This window comes from Balaenoptera physalus (genome assembly GCF_965194825.1).
Source record: "Balaenoptera physalus genome assembly, chromosome: 6".
Taxonomy (NCBI): domain Eukaryota; kingdom Metazoa; phylum Chordata; class Mammalia; order Artiodactyla; family Balaenopteridae; genus Balaenoptera; species Balaenoptera physalus.
Genome location: NC_138885.1, coordinates 134,525,681 through 134,541,418, shown reverse-complemented (window position 1 = coordinate 134,541,418; position 15,738 = coordinate 134,525,681). Strand labels below are relative to the sequence as shown.

The following is a 15,738-nucleotide window of genomic DNA, read 5'->3' as shown; positions in this document are numbered from 1 at the left end:
ATCTTAGATAAGCTCTTCACCTCCCTGGGTCTCTGTTTTATCGTCACTGAAATGAAGGAGTCAAACCAAATGATACTGTCAGCCCTAAAAGCAATGATTCTCTGATATAGTTTAGATGTAGATGATGATGGTGATGGATGATGAGGAAGATACATCGATGGATGGTGGATGGATAGTTAGATGATAGATAATAGATAGATGGATAGATAGAGACACAATATACATATGTACACTTGAGGATTACCGAGTTTTAGAGCATTCTGATACTCAGTATTTATATTTGATATTAAAACTTCACAGGATTTCATTTTCAGTTGTTCGAGTCCCTCAAGGTTGTCCTTAGGCTGTTCAGTTCATTTTGCTAGCATGCCCGATAAGCCAGCTTTTACTATATCAAAATGGACATGGAGCAAGGACTGTCCGGTACCTGGGGCTAGATGTTAGCTCTGCATCTGCTTTCAGGGGAGATGGTTACACACGAGCAGCCGCTCATAGAAATGGTTCCTTTTCCGTCTCCTCCTAACAGCCCCAGGGAGGAAGTGATGGCAGCGGGGTTTCCTCTCCCAGCCACATGGACCCCACGCTGTGCAAGCTAGGACATCGCCCCCTACTTTCGTCCCTTGCTTGTCCTGAAGGAATCCATGGAGAGAGAAGTTTGAGGAGCTGGGAGGCGAGAAGAAGAAGGAGGGTGGGGAATAAAGAGCGAGCATTAAGCTGTTTAATAGAGCGCCTCATACACGCTAAGTGCTCCACGTCTTGTGTCATTGTATTTAATCTTCACAGCAGCCCAGTGAAGAGTTCATTCTCATCCCCATTTTACAGATAAAGAAACTGGGGCTCTGAGAGGTTAAGTAACTTGCCCAAGGCCACTGAGATCAAGTGGCTGAGCACGGTCCAAACCTAGACCCTTCTCTTCCTGACCATCCTGCACTATTTTTATTAAGGTAAAATTTATATACAGTGACATGCACAGATCTGAAATATGCATTTTAAGTGTGAGCTTTGAAGAAACGGATACAGCTGTGTCACCACCATCTTCATGTGCTTTTTGGTCCTTGTATAACTTCTTTTTTGAAATGTCTGTTCAAGTCATTTGCCTACTCTTCACTGGACTGCTGGTCTTGAGATTTGGAAGAGTTCTTTATATATTCTGGTTACAAGTTCTTTGTGGGACACACATATTGCAAATGTTTCCTCTCACTCTGTGACTTGCTTTTTCGTTTTCTAATTTTTTTGTTGTTTACTTGTCCTATCAGTTACTGAGAGGGGGTATTAAAGCCTCCAACTATGATTGTGAAATTCTTTATTTCTCCTTTTAGTTCTGTTGGGTTTTGCCTCACATATGCTGAAGCTCTGGTATGCATAAGATGTATCCACACTTAGGATGTGATGTCTTCCTGATGGGTTATTTTATCATTATGAAATGTCCCTTTTTGTCTCTAATAACACTCCCTATCTTGAAGTCTACCCAGTCTGATATTAATGGTGCCACACCAGCTTTCTTTATACTCTTTTATTTTCAATGTCTTTATAGTTAAAATGCCTTTTTGTGGATAGCACATACTTGAGTCTTGCTTTCTTATCCAATCTGACAATATCTACCATTGAATTGGAGTGTTTGCTCCCTTTACAATTATTCACATGGTTGAGTTAGGTCTCCCGTTTTGCTGTGTGTTCTCCATTTGTCCCATTTCTTTTTTCTTCTTCCGTTTCTCCTTCTTTTGGGTAAACTCAGTACTTTTTATTACTTTATTTGAATTCCTCTATTGTCTTTTTAGCAATGACTCATTTTTCAGTGATTGCTCTACGAATTACAATAGTCATTTTTAACTTAACACAGTCTACATAGTATTAATATTGTACTATTTTCCTTAAAATGTGAGAATCTTACAATATAATCCATTTATTATCCCTTGTCCTTTATGATTTTATCATACATTTTATATCTAGAAATGTCAACAACACAATAGAGTGTTATTATTTTTGCATTGAATAGTCATTTGTCTTTTAAAGAAATTCAGCAGAAAAGTTTAATATTTCATACTTACCCACACATTTACCATTTTAAGTGCTCTTCATTCCTTTCTGCCAATCCAGGTTTCCATTTGGTGTCATTTCCCTTTCAGCTGCAGAAATTCCTTTACATTTCTTTTAGTGCAGGTCTGCTGGCAACAAGTTTTCTCAGCTTTCATTTTATTTTTAAATGTTTTTACATTGCCTCCATTTTTGAAGGATATTTTTGATGGATATAGAATTCTGGGTTGACACATTTTTCTTTCAGCACTTTAAAAATGTTATTACATTGTCTCTGTGACTGCATTATTTCTGATGAAAAGTTGTCAGAAATTCGAATTATTGATCTCTTGTGTGTAATGTGTCAATATTCTCTGAATGGTTTTAAGATTTTCTCTTTATCTTTGTTTTCATTCACTTGGCTATAAGGTGTCTAGATATTTTTGTTTGTTCTTTGTACTTTAACTGCTTGTGGCTCACTGTGCTCATTGAAACTGTAAATACATGTTTTAAGCCAAATTTGGGAAATTTGAGCCATTATTTCCTCAAATATTTTTTCTGCCTCACTTTCTCTCTTCTCCTTCTGAGATATATATATATATACATATATATATATATTTGACTGCTTCATATTGTTCCACAAGTCACTGAGGTTCTGTCTCTCTAGTTTCCACATTGGATAATTTCTATTAATCTACATTCAAGTTTACCTACCCTTTCTTCTACTATCTCCAATCTGCTATTAAACCTATCTTGTGGATTATTTTTTTGTGTTTCTGACATTTTGCTTTTCAGTTCTAGGATTTAAATTTGCTTATTCTTTTTTTTTTTTAAGTTATTTATTTATTTATTATTTATTTATCTATTCATGGCTGTGTTGGGTCTTCGTTTCTGTGCGAGGGCTTTCTCTAGTTGCGGCAAGCAGGGGCCACTCTTCATTGCGGTGCGCGGGCCTCTCACTATCGCGGCCTCTCTTGTTGCGGAGCACAGGCTCCAGACGTGCAGGCTCAGCAATTGTGGCTCACGGGCCCAGCCGCTCCGCGGCATGTGGGATCTTCCCAGACCAGGGCTCGAACCCGCGTCCCCTGCATTGGCAGGCAGACTCTCAACCACTGCGCCACCAGGGAAGTCCCTAAATTTGCTTATTCTTATAGGTCTCTATTTCTCTGTTGTAATTCTCCATCTGTTCATTCAATGTAGCTATCTTTTCTTTTAAGTCCTTGAACTCAGTAGTTGCCTTATAGTCCTTATCTGCTAATTCCAATATTGTGTCACCTTGGGGTTTGTTTCTATTTGTTTTTTCTTGACTATGTGTCACATGTTTCTGTTTCCTCATATGATTAATAATTTTTTATTGTACATTAGACATTGTGGATGATACGTTGTTGACACTCTGAAGCATGCTAGGCTTGGTTCTATCAGGCAGTTAAGTTGCTGGCTGATCAGCTTGAACTTGCAGAGGTTTCGTTTTCTATTTTGTTAGTGTGGGTCTGTTTTGAGTTCGCCCTTAGTCCTGGAACCTTGTCTTTACTTTGAGGTCTAAAAGGACAGCTTGAGGTGTTTACCAAGCTCTTTTAACTTGGCAGAAGCTAAGGTATGTGCTCAATTATTTTAGTGTTCCAGCTGTTGCTTTCCACTGAGCTTCTTGGAATCTTCCCCCATGCATGCACACTTGCAAGGTTACCCAATAATTTGAAGATGAGCTGGAATTTGAAGCCCAGCAACCTGACTTGTGGCCTCTGTGTACTTAACCACCAAGCTCAAAGCACTAAGTTCTTCAGAGGAAAAGTAAGAGAAACCCATCCTCTTGCCCAAAAGAACACCTAAATGCACTCATTCTAAATGCTGAATTTTGTTGACATTGTCAAGTAACCAACAGAAGCACATGAGTATAAAAATATTGGCATTTCGTGAGCATCTGTATATCACAGACCTTACACTTCTGTTTTAACTCACTAACTCCTCACAACAACCTTATGAGGTGAGCACTATTGTTATCCCCATTTTGCTGATCAGAAAACTGAGGTACAGAGCATTTAAGTGACTTTCCTGGGTTGCAATGCCGTGACGTGAGCCTGGTCAGTCTAGGTGCAGAGGCTCCAGGTCTAACAGCTGCATTATTCAGCCTCTGAATTAAGCCGCTCTTCTCCAGCCACCAAATGGCCCAATCGCTCAGACTCCAGGACAGAGCCAAGGACATGATCATGATGTTCTCACTCTCCAGAAATTATTTGCTCCTGCCACTGAGAGGTTTGTCTTGATATCAGTCAAGCTATCTTTGCATTAATTAGAATCACTGCAGACTGACATTAGGTGGACCACAAAGTGCTGGATGTCAGATTATCAACATGTGGAACAGTACTTGCATCCACCTAGGCCACTCCACGTTGGAGGGCCTGACACACACCTCATTAAGCTTCACCTTTATTGTGTATATAGCTGATTAATGAAAGACCAAGAGGTCTCTGGAGTGGAAGTCATTCAATTAAAGATCACGTACAGTGAGCCACTGTGTCCTGGCAGGACTGACGGAGCAGCTATCTGCATTGCAAAGAGGTATTTGCCTTTAATTAACCAAAGGAAAGTGGGATTTTATGGCTGTGCTGGTGAATCAGTGGCAGGAAGCTCCAGTGCGGTCCTGTTATGTGGGCCGGGGCCGCAGCAGCTTGAGGGCAGCAAAATATGGATCTGAGAGGCATTTGCTGGAGAAGGTGAAATAACAGAAGGGCCCAATTACTCATCACATCTTCTTATAAAGAATTCCTCTGACTGAATTAATCTCGGCAGAGCAAAGAATGCAACGCCTAGGAAACATCATAATTTCACTTCTGGCTGGAGGCGTCTGCTTCGCCCACAACACCCCGTGCACGTGAAAACATGCTGGCGAAACAAGTTTCTGATCTGTTTCCCAAGCACAAGTTCAAATCTGTTTTGTTCTCATTATTTTGGGAGGGTTCCTTTATTTTACACGCGATAACTCTAATGCATTCCTTTAAGAAATGCCTTTACCGTACCAGTTAACAAATGTTATTTAAAATTCTCTCGTCTAGTAAAGCTATATGTGGAAAGGAATATACATCTATTTAGCTAGGAAATATTAGAAATACATCTAACAATTAAGAAACATGGGATAAATGATTAATATTTAATAGGTGTTTTGCAGACAAAAGAAGTTATCAAGGCAGGGTGCCAGCCTCCTCAGGTGTTTATGATGGTCAAGCAGGGGATGGAGAAGCAGGGAAGACTCGTTGTCTGGCCAGAAGTTTTATACACACTTTCCCTTTTCATTGCCCCAATCCCTGATGAGGCAGGAATTAATGTCTCCATTTTACAGACCAGAAAACTGAGGCTCAGAATGCTTAATTCAACCAAAAATACAAGAGAACTAAGGGGCTGGCATCTGGATTTAAGCCTAGATCTGACTCCAGAGCCATTACCTGGCCCCCAGCTGGCCTCTGGGAGAGTGAAGGCTGTGTCGTGCCCGGCCTTGTGAAAGCTATGCCCTCGTGGTGGCCCGAGCGCAAGGCCATTCCTGGGCCAGAGTGTCAGCTTACCCTTTTCAGCGTGAGACATTTCAGCGTGAGAAGGTGAAGAAACTGGAGGCTGTAGCGTCCCATTGGCAGCTCCCGCGGCACCCCACGCCCTCCCGATTTCCCCCTTCCCTGACCCTCCAGACCGCCCGTGAGAAGGCGGAGGGGAGGCCAGCAGCACCCCGGAGAGCAGGACAGAGCAGAGCATCCTAATCCTGAGCTCTGGGTCCTGGGGGAGATGGTCCCTTCCTCCCTGGGGTCCTGGCTTCCTCCCTTTCCTCCTTTGTCAGAGGTCTGGCCACTGAGGGCTGGACTCAGAGGGAGACCTAAGAGAGCAGGGCTCACGAGGCCGCCCAGCCGGTGTCTGGGCCACGTGGCCCGTACTGGCCTGCGAATCCAGACAATAGGGAGCTGAGGTGCTCCTCGTGCCTCAGCACCACCCACCAGGGCTCCATGCTGGGCTCACAGCCAACGGCCCGTGGCAGCTGGCCAAGGGATTTTGCCCAGATGTGCTGGTGTAAACAGCTGGCCCAGGAGTCAGCAGATGGGGAGCCCAGGCAATTACATCTCTGTAGCTCGTGGAGACTTGTACTCCTGGTTAATAACCCAGACAAAGACATCATGGCTATCCGTGGATGATCTTTAAAAAAAACACACAGATGTACAGTAAATGTAATAAATATGTCAGTCCCGCCTTTTCAAGGTGAAATTCAGTAAGGGTAAAGCAGAGACCTACACCTGACCCCCCAAAACAGAGCTGCTGAAATGAGAGAGGGGGTAAGAGAGGAGGGGGAGAGGAGAGGGAAACAGAGAAACAGAATTTAGCCGCTTTCGTGCAGCCTCAGGTGTGGCAATAAAGGGACTGGGGGCTGCTGCCCATGAGCCCTGAGTGGGCTGCTATCAGAAAGCTGGGTCCCCTCCCGCTGGGTCGTGTAGACGGTTTCAGGTTGAAGAAGGGAGCACACGTAGGCAGCAAAACCTTTTTTTTTTACTACAGACTTCCCATTTTAGAGCGGTTTCAGGTTCACAGCAAAACCGAGCAGCGGTCAGAGCATGCACACGCCCCCACAGAGGATGGGCGGCCGGGCTGGCGGGTCCCAACCCCGGATGCCCCGGGGGGCCACCTGCAGTGAGGTGTGTGCAGACGCGCTGTGGGCTGTACGGCACGTAAGCGTGGCTGCATCTGCTCTTGTTCCGTGGTGGGTAATGGGGACGGGGTCCATGTCACAGGCATTAAAGAATTTTTAACCAGTTTGGAAACGCTTAGAGCGGGGAGTGCCCTACATGTGGCTAAAAGGTGCATGGGGAGGGTGACCACGGCCTTGCACCCAGGCGTTAACCCCTGTGCTTCCCAAAGTTGGCACAGAGTCAGGGCGGGTGGGCGTGAATCCATTAGTTCTAATGGATTAGCTGGGAGTAGGCTGGGAAGAGGGGGTCCCAGGGGAAAGTCTGGATGATCCGTAAGCGTGACACCTGTCGCCATCCAGACACCATCCCCTCGAATTCCACCTGATCATCAGCAATGGTATCAGTGGGCTCCTGGCACCAGCGCTGACCTGGTTCCCCCATGTCACCTTTCCCAGTCCATCAGCTGTGCCTCCCTCCTGGTCCTCTCCTCTGCCTCAGTTTACCTTCCTTTCCATACAGGGTCAGCCCAGCCAGGCTGCTGACTCTAATCCACCTCTGCTCTTCCTGTGATTGTCATTCACAGTTTGTCCCAACTCACAGCCAGCAAGGACTTGAAGTAACTCCTACAATCACATAAAACATAATGCAAGGAAATAGAAATTTTGAAAATATCATTTGTAAGTAATGGAAATAGAGAACAAAATGTCTTCACATATTAAATGGAAACAGAATCCGAGTGACTATAGTTCAGAAAGCTAAGACCCCCCCCCAAATAACCGCCCCCCCAGCTCCTCCCCAGCATGGCAGCACCTCGCTGACGGCTGCCTGACTGCCCAGCAGCTCCCATTCAGACACAGGAGGCCACACACTCTGCAGGCAGGGACCATGTTTCCCAGACGTCCCTGCCTGTCACCACAGATGCTCAGCAAAATCTGTGTGGGTTGGATAGATGGAAGGGCGTACGGACAGATGGATAGGTGGATGGATGGTCCTTTTCAGTTTGGTAAACTAAGACACAACCACTGAAAAACGGAGCTGGGTTTTCCTGGGGTTCTCTGTGACAAACAAAATAGGACCCTTTCAGAAAGAACTTCCAAAGCTTCCAAGGGTCATTTGGGCAGATCTAATTAGTAATTCAAGCGTGCCAAACACAAACTGGTTTTCATTGTTGAGCCATTATATCCCAACCAAGAGAATCTAATTCCGATGGCGGATGTTTGACAGCATTTCTTTGGAGAACACAAAAGATCAAATCCATAAAACTCACATGGATGGAGAAGTAACTGTTTGCTAGACCTTCCCAGAATTTGAAAAAGCACATTTTGGTTGAAACGCATCTTTATTCGGGAATTGATATTCAATAGGACTACAGAGCCCTCTACTGGCGGTTTAAATAAACTATCCCCTGTAACTTCTGGAAACTTCCATTACGAATTAATTACATTTAATTGCCCATGACCTCAAACTATCTGTGGGTAATTTAAACAAAGCCTTTTCATTGCTAAGTGAAAATTAAAATAGCAAAGGATACCATTTTTCATTAACAAATTGGCAAAGAGTTTTTTATGGTTAATACTTGTTGAGGAGAAGAGAGTAGAAAAACAGATCCACTTATTTGTGGCTGGAGAGAGTGTGAACAGAGGGCCTCCGGGACGGCAGGTGGACCACACGGGTGAGAATGTGAAGAGCTGGCAGACCCTCCGACCGACTAGCTTCATGGACCCAAAAGCACCCATCTAAGTGCTGTTTGGTTTAGCAAGAAGGAGGAAAGCCATCCAAATGTTTAAAAAAACGGGTTAGATCAATAAATGATGAGACCCCTTGCTAAAATGATGTTGGAGAAATAAATTTCGTGCGAAGTGAACAAGAATATAAAGCAGTGTGTGACGAACAGTCTCGTGCTTGCAAGTATGGATACTGAGAAAGATCTGTAAAGACAGGACAGGTCTGATGCGTTTCCTCAGTGGAGGGGCAGAGGGTGTTTATGCCTGTCTGAATATGTATTCTGAAATTTTTACTAACCAATGCTGCTTTTGCAAGACAAGAAGAAAGGACTGGGACTTCCCTGGTGGCACAGTGGATAAGACTCTGCGCTCCCAATGCTGGGAGCCCGGGTTCGATCCCTGCTCAGGGAACTAGATCCCACATGCATGCCGCAACTAAGAGTTCGCGTGCCGCAACTGAGGAGCACATGTGCTGCAACTAAGGAGCCCACATGCTGCAACTATGGAGCCTGCCTGCCACAACTAAGACCCCATGTAACCAAATAAATTAATAAATAAATATTAAAAAAAAAAAAAACGGACTGTATTTCCAGGGCACACGTTTTCAAAGCTCAGCCTTGCCTGCCTGATGCCTCCGTGGCTGTGCCTTGACTCTCCAGCACCTGCCTGGCCCACAGGCATCCTTCCCCTCGCCGTGGCTGTGAAGCAGGGATGGCGTCTCCCCTGAAGGTCATCCTCTCCCGCCTTACTTCCCCACCCAATGCCATCTCTAAACTCTGCCAATGTTTCCTGTCTCTGTCCCATGCGCTCCTCAGCTCCCTGTCGCCTGGCTTCTGTCCCCTCCACACCCTGCCAAGGCCACCAGTGACCTCCTGGTTGCCAGACCCTTGGGCCAGCACTGGCCGCCGTCGCCCACCCCTCACTGCCTTCCACCTTCCCTGGGCTGCAGGACGGCTCCCTCTTCTGTGCCCCTTTGTTCTCTCGGGGGCTTCTCTTCCTTCTCTCTTCCATCAACATCTTCACCCTGTGGTCCCCACTCCGCAGCCCTGGTCTCGCTTCCTCCCCTCTCCCCCTTTCCTTGAGAATCCTCTCCATCCATTCCCATGGCTCTGCTGCCATCCTCAGAGCCCTTTCCAGCCCCCCACCTCCCTCCTGCCCCCCAGACCCAGCAGTCCTCCCGCCTGGACGTCCAGCTGCCCTGGGGCTCCCCTGGCCTAACCTGACCTCATCCTTTCATCAAGTCCCCTTGTTGGATTCCTGGGCCATCGTCCTCCTATCCTCCAGGCCTCCCAGCGTTGGAGACCCCCTACTTCCTCATCCCTCACCCAACCATCACCAGGTCTCGCAGATCCTAAATGCCCCTCACATCCGTCTCCTGCCCTCCCCACCACTCCTCTGCCCCAGATCTCACCTCCTCTTCCTCCAAAAGCCTCCGAACCCTCTCCCTGCCTCCAGCCTCACCTCTCACCACTCCATCTGCACACACACCCCCATCTCTTTCCCAGTCTCCGGGGAGCAGTCATGCTTCACACCCTACCAGAGGGATTTTCCTCTAACACAACCAGCATCAAAGGTCACGATTCAAGACCCTTACAGACTCTCCACAGCTTCCAGGGTAGAAGCAAACTCCGTAGCACGGCTAAGGCCTTTGTGACACCTTCCAGAATGACCCCGAGCAGCCCCATGTGGGCACACCTAGCCCTGCACCTTGGCTCCTGTCCTGAGCATGGCAGATGCATCCCCTTCTCCAGGCTCTGGGACCTTCTGGAAACCATTGGAAGGTCTGTCTCCTTTAACCCTCGTTGACAGTCTCCATTCCTACTTAGCCCCCTCATCCACTTCTCCCTCTTTCTGTCATCGGTGGTCCTTGCTGACACCCCATTTTCCTTGTGCCCCCCTCCCAGCTACACATCTGCCCGCCACTTCTATCGGTGGGCTCCTTGATGTCAGGGACCCCAGCACCTACCCCAGTGCCCGGCACATCAAAGCCCCTCTATCAATGTTGTGAATGAAAAATGAGAGAATGGCTTTCATTCTACATGATGGACCCAAAATAATAAAACCAGACTTTCTTCTCCATGACAGCCTTTCAACTATTTGAAATCAGCTCACTTGCCCCCTTGAGTCTTCTTTTCCCCAAGGAAAAGAGCCTCAGCTCCTTCCATTCTTCCTGGTGGGAGAGGTGTTCGGCCTGGGAGGGCCCAGCTTTCTGTACCCCTCTTCTCTGCCCAGAACTGACCAAGGTCACCAGACGTCCCCTGACCAGGCATGCCACTGAGGAAGGTCAGGGAAATAGAGATTCATGCTCTGGAGGACAAGACAGTGATGGTCTTAGAGCCCTTCTTCCTATTAGAGTGAAAGGTGATAGAGGAGGACACGGGCCAAGGGTAAGGAGATGCTTTGGAATAGGCATCTTCTCTCCATGGCAACGTGGGAACCTGCTGCCTGGATGATAGTGCTGGCCTGGGGGTGTCGGGCCGACCCAGGGCTTACTCTGGGCTCCACATTTCTCTGTGCCGGGGGAGGAGGGGATTTTACTCACTTCTTTCTCCACCTCGGCACCTTATGTGTAAAGGGGAGTCGGGTGGGACGCGCTTGCCTCCGCATGGGGTACATGGAAAGGGAGTAGCAGTGGCGTCCTAGATCTCAAGGCAATTTGCAAATGACCATTCTTTGTATTGTTATCGTCAAAGAACTCACTTGGGAAGTGTTTTCTGCTCATTTGATAATCACTGAGCCCTTCCAAACCATGTGGCCACCCAGGCCCTCTGCACAGCCCTGGGAACCCCAGAGCAGGTGACAGTCCTGAGGAAGGAATTCCTTCGCAGGTGCGTGTTAGAAACACAGGAAGTGTGGAATTCCCCCACCGCTCAGAGAGAGAGCTCAAGTTCAGGGAACAATCCTTAGCGGTCCCATTCAATGGAATGGTGTGGCCAGGTTTTCAGAACAACTTTAAATAAGGTGCGAGAAATAAGACTGCTGCTGTCAAAATTATCCCAAACTAATAAGATGCCTGTGTGTCAAGTCCATCTATGTAGCTTACCTTGTTAAAAGCGGAAAGAGAAAAGGAACGCTGGAATACTTGGTACTCACATCTGCAATTTCCATTAAGAACAGCTGGATCTAGAGAAAAGAGGCACACAAATAAGAGCCATGGAAGATGCGGTGTTTGCCAGATGGACACAGGAGAGGCCGGTCTGCTGCCTCGGTGAGCGCGCGAGTCAGCCTGAGACAGGAGACAGCTGCTTATGTGAAAACTGTGTTTCCATTGGTTTCCGTTCTAAAGCTAAGATTTTCAAGAGGGATTGAAAAGAATCAGATTTTTGCCTTTGCTATTATAAAGTATCTTTTTTCAGAGAAGCTGAAAACCTTTTATGTACAGTATCTCATTTGCTTATTTTCTTTGGGGGCCGGAAGCAGGGAAGCTTTTGACTTAAACCCAAAATAGCTTTTAGTGGCACAATGGTTCCTTGGAGCCTGCCCCTCTGACACTTGAGTGGGTCCCTCTGACTGCAGTGGGCAAGACAGCTGGAAAGAAGTTGGGGGTTAAAGTCAGGAGCTGAGAGAATGGATGCACTGATGTGGCTGAAAGAGATTAGGAGGGGGGATGGAGACTTGAGGATGGTTAGACATGGGAGGTGGGGCAAGGGAGGGTGCTCAAGCATCTGGCTGGAGGAAGTGAGAGGACCGAGGACATGGCCATGCCTCCAGCACAGACCCGGCAGCCATCGATCAGCCTGGCCTCGCATCCTGCTTCTGCCACTTTCTAGCTGTGTGACCTTGGACAGGTCATGTAGTGTCTTTGAGCCTCAGTTTCACCATCTGTAAACAGGGATGATAATAATGCTACATGCTACATAGGGCTGTAGTGAGCTCACATGAGGTATCACAGGTGACACCCTCCAAGCAGAGGAAGTGCTGGTCTGTGCTGGCCGTAATCTTGCGTGTGATGCCCTGTACAATGTGTGTGGCCCGGGCCTGTCTCGCTCACTATTTTGATTGCTCCACGCCAAGCTGCCTCGGGTACTGGGATTGAAACTTGTGATTCTGAATTCTTAAACTCTGTGGCTCAGGGCCTAAAGAATAACGCTGACCATAGAGTGGTTGGCTGGTACCGTTTCCTCTCTGAACGTCCTGGCATCCTGGCGTGTGTGGGACTGGAATACAGCCAGACTGGGGTTCGGAGTGGCAAGGGGATCAAGCTGAATCCACTTTTGTCTTTGAACGCGCATAATCTGCTTCCCTTGGTACATAGTGCTGGCGGAAGCAGACTCAGCCAGTGTTCCCGGTGATTTTTCCATCATTTATTAAATGTCTGCCTTGGTTTAAGAATCATACCTGCTGCCTTAATGATGTTTAAAGAAATACAAAAATAGGAGTACGTAACACTGCATTCGCTGTGGCTGGAGACCGCTTTTATCTGTCACCATTTTGCACAAAGCGCAAATTGTTGCAAAAATACCCGAACTCTGCTCTCATGGGGGCGCTTTGAAGAGATTGTTAGGTGCGTGGCAATTATTCATGGGCCCACGGTAAGTCCCAGCGCTGTCACGAAGCCCCGCTCGCCCTGGAGGGGCTCAGAGCCACCTTCCAGAGGAAACCACGGCCACAAAGGCGCAGCCACACGGAGACGAACAAATGGCATCATGGGGGCCCTGGTGCTAAAACAGCTTTTCTCGAAATGAGCAAACTTGAATCAACCTGGGAGCGGGGCCGTAGGCTGTAATTAAAACTCCTGGCCCAATTCCCTTCGTTTGCAGCAGAAAACTATTGGCTTATTTCAAGCCAAACTGAGTCAAGGCTCGGGGTCCTGGAACAGATCGCACAGACCCCCAGCGCACCTGCCCACAGGTGGGAGAGGGCCGGGCAGCGCCCCCATCCGGCTGTGAAGGAGGCCACAGGCCGCATGCGCAGTGCAGCCCCGCGAGTCCCCCCCCGCCGTCCCCTGGGGTCAAGTGTGCACCCCAGAGGGAAATGCATTTACAACCCACCATTCCTCCTTGCAGGTGGCCCGCCAGCTCCAGCCCTCCGTGGTGTGGATTGGAGACACCGAGAAAACCTTCTACAAGAAAGTCCCCAGCGCCGAAAGGAAGGTGAGGGCTTCTCATTTCTTAATGCGGCCCTTCCCCTCCTCCAAAGTGGCCCCGTACCAGGGACTACCTCGATTTTTCAAGACGGTCTTGCTTTTTCAAGGGAGGAAGGAAACGGAGGGGCGTCTCTCTGCCTTAAGCCCTTGTCTGCATTTGAAAGGATCCAGTGTCTGATTTTACGAGGCATAATTTAGAAGAAATGAAAAAAAGTATGGAGAAGGGGGGAGGGGAGCGTTAAACCCAAACCTACCGATTCAGGGGTAAGAAACAATTGAGAGAACTCCGCTCAGTTACAGCAAATGGCACACATAGGAGTTATTATTAGGATTTCCTATTGTTCATCATAATAAATAGCAAAAGGGCTGCAATTTATGAACAAAGACCGTCCATAGAACTGCCAAGCGCCCCACATTGGGTGTCCCCGGGGAGTCTTCTGTCAATTGCTTCCTTCCTCCTTTTCTCTCCTTTCAATGGCTCCCCTCCCCCGCACTTCCCCCTGCAAATCACCAGCAAATTTCCCACAAGTTAAAAAAAATTTGCAGATACACATGATTGTTATTCCACATCAATTTGCACCAAAGCAAATAGTGGTTAACTGTGAATTTCTGATTAAATTCATAAGGATTTTAATCACTTTTGCTCCTTATGTATTATACATCATTTTTAGCAGGTAGAGATGATTTGGATAAAGAATGAAAGCTGAATCTTTTCTTCCCCAAATGAGCCTTGATTGCCCTGTCATTTTAGCAGCTCTTAAGAGGACTCATTTATTATTTGATCTGGGAATCTGGTAGGTAGCTCCCTCTGCTGGCGAAGTTGGTACGTTAAAAAAAAAGTCCACATACAGTAAAGCAACTATACTCCAATGAAAATTAATTTTAAAAAAACAACAAAATAAAATGAATCTTTTAAAAGGCCACATACATGCGAACTTGAAGGCAGCAGTTACTACGATAAATCTAAAGAGGTGCAAGGCAGTGTGTAATCCAAGGTGTCACACACTTCACGTCACCAGCTTTGTCTCATTAATGGGCGAGGGCTCTCCCACTGGACATCAGCCTGGAGAATGAGAATTCAGGACATGTATGTTCCAGCCCTGCTTTGCCCTTCATCTTAGTTGGCTGTGTGTCCCTGAGCAAGCAAGTAATTTAACCTCTCTGAGCATCCACTTCTTTAACTATCTAATTAAAGGGCTCCAGAGAGAACAGCCTCTGAGTTCGTGAAGCCCCTCTCGAATTCTCTCCCATGACCCCCTCGAGCTGTCGGTTTGTCGCCAACAATTACGTCTGCTCGTCTGTACCCCTCAGTGGGTCGAGGGTAAGAGGGATGGACATGCCCGTTTGAGAGAGCCAGAGGGGCCCTGGGGGAAGGGCTGGTGGGCTTTGAGGGAGAGTCAGGCAGGGAACGAAATGTGAGTTCAGTAGACGCCCCCCCTAAGGGGAGTCACTGTGAAAGAGCAGGGAGCCGGCAAAGGAGAGTCTCCAGAACACTCCCCTGAATAGGCCCTTCCTTGCTGACCCCGAGATGTTCTCTCCAGCACAATCTCTGATTCCCACAAATACAGTCACGGACTAGTCATTCCTGCAGAAAATGAAGGCCTTTGGTGGCACAGTCTTTGTTTTGGACAAATCGGACATTTATTCTGTCCACCTCTGCATTAGAAGAGTCTGTCGTCCGTCCGGGGAATTAACTGCACTGAGGACTGAATCACAACCTGGGAAAATCCCAGGATGCCTGATGAATACAAGCAGAAGGGTCCCTGGGTCCCCAAATGTCCAGAGGCCAGCTGGGGGCCTGAGCCAGCCCAGGCACAGACAGAGCTGCAAGGGGCAGGCACACCCCTGCAGCAGTGCAGGGGCCCCAGCTCCAGTGCCCCGGCCAGGGGAGAGCACGGTGGGCAGAGAACCGCTGCCTGTGCATCCTCCAGCTCGACGTCCTGGGCCTGCCCCTCGGAGAGCAGGCCTGCAGGGTTCCTGCTGCCTTCCTGCCTCTGGGGCCAGCGCTGGGCCAGCTCTCCTCTCCTTCCCACCCCACCTCCAGCCTCTGACTCCTGTCCTTACCCAAGTCCCTCAGCCTCCAGGGCCTGGGGCAGTCATGAGCATCGGACGTCCAAGCTCTGGAGGTGACCACCAAATTCCAAGGGCAGCAGCTGCATCCGCCAACGAGAGGCACCAGGAGGTAGCACGACCGGTTCCACATTGCATCACCTGGCCATCCAGGAACCCGGCGTCCTTACTGCCACCCAGCCCAGCC

The 15,738-nt window shown here is 47.9% G+C and overlaps 1 protein-coding gene across 5 annotated transcripts in view; it reads left to right on the top strand.

Annotated features, from left to right (window-relative positions):
* The window catches only part of DRC11 (dynein regulatory complex subunit 11), a 172,218-nt gene that overhangs the window by 133,434 nt on the left and 23,046 nt on the right, over positions 1-15,738 (top strand). For 4 of the 5 annotated variants that reach the window (XM_082466349.1, XM_082466346.1, XM_082466348.1 and 1 more), the window contains one exon: positions 13,402-13,488. In XM_082466349.1, coding sequence (XP_082322475.1) covers positions 13,402-13,488 — 87 coding nt within the window. Of the gene's footprint in view, positions 1-526; positions 3,155-13,401; positions 13,489-15,738 lie in introns of those variants that run through there. The other variant, XM_082466350.1, reaches the window with a different exon arrangement.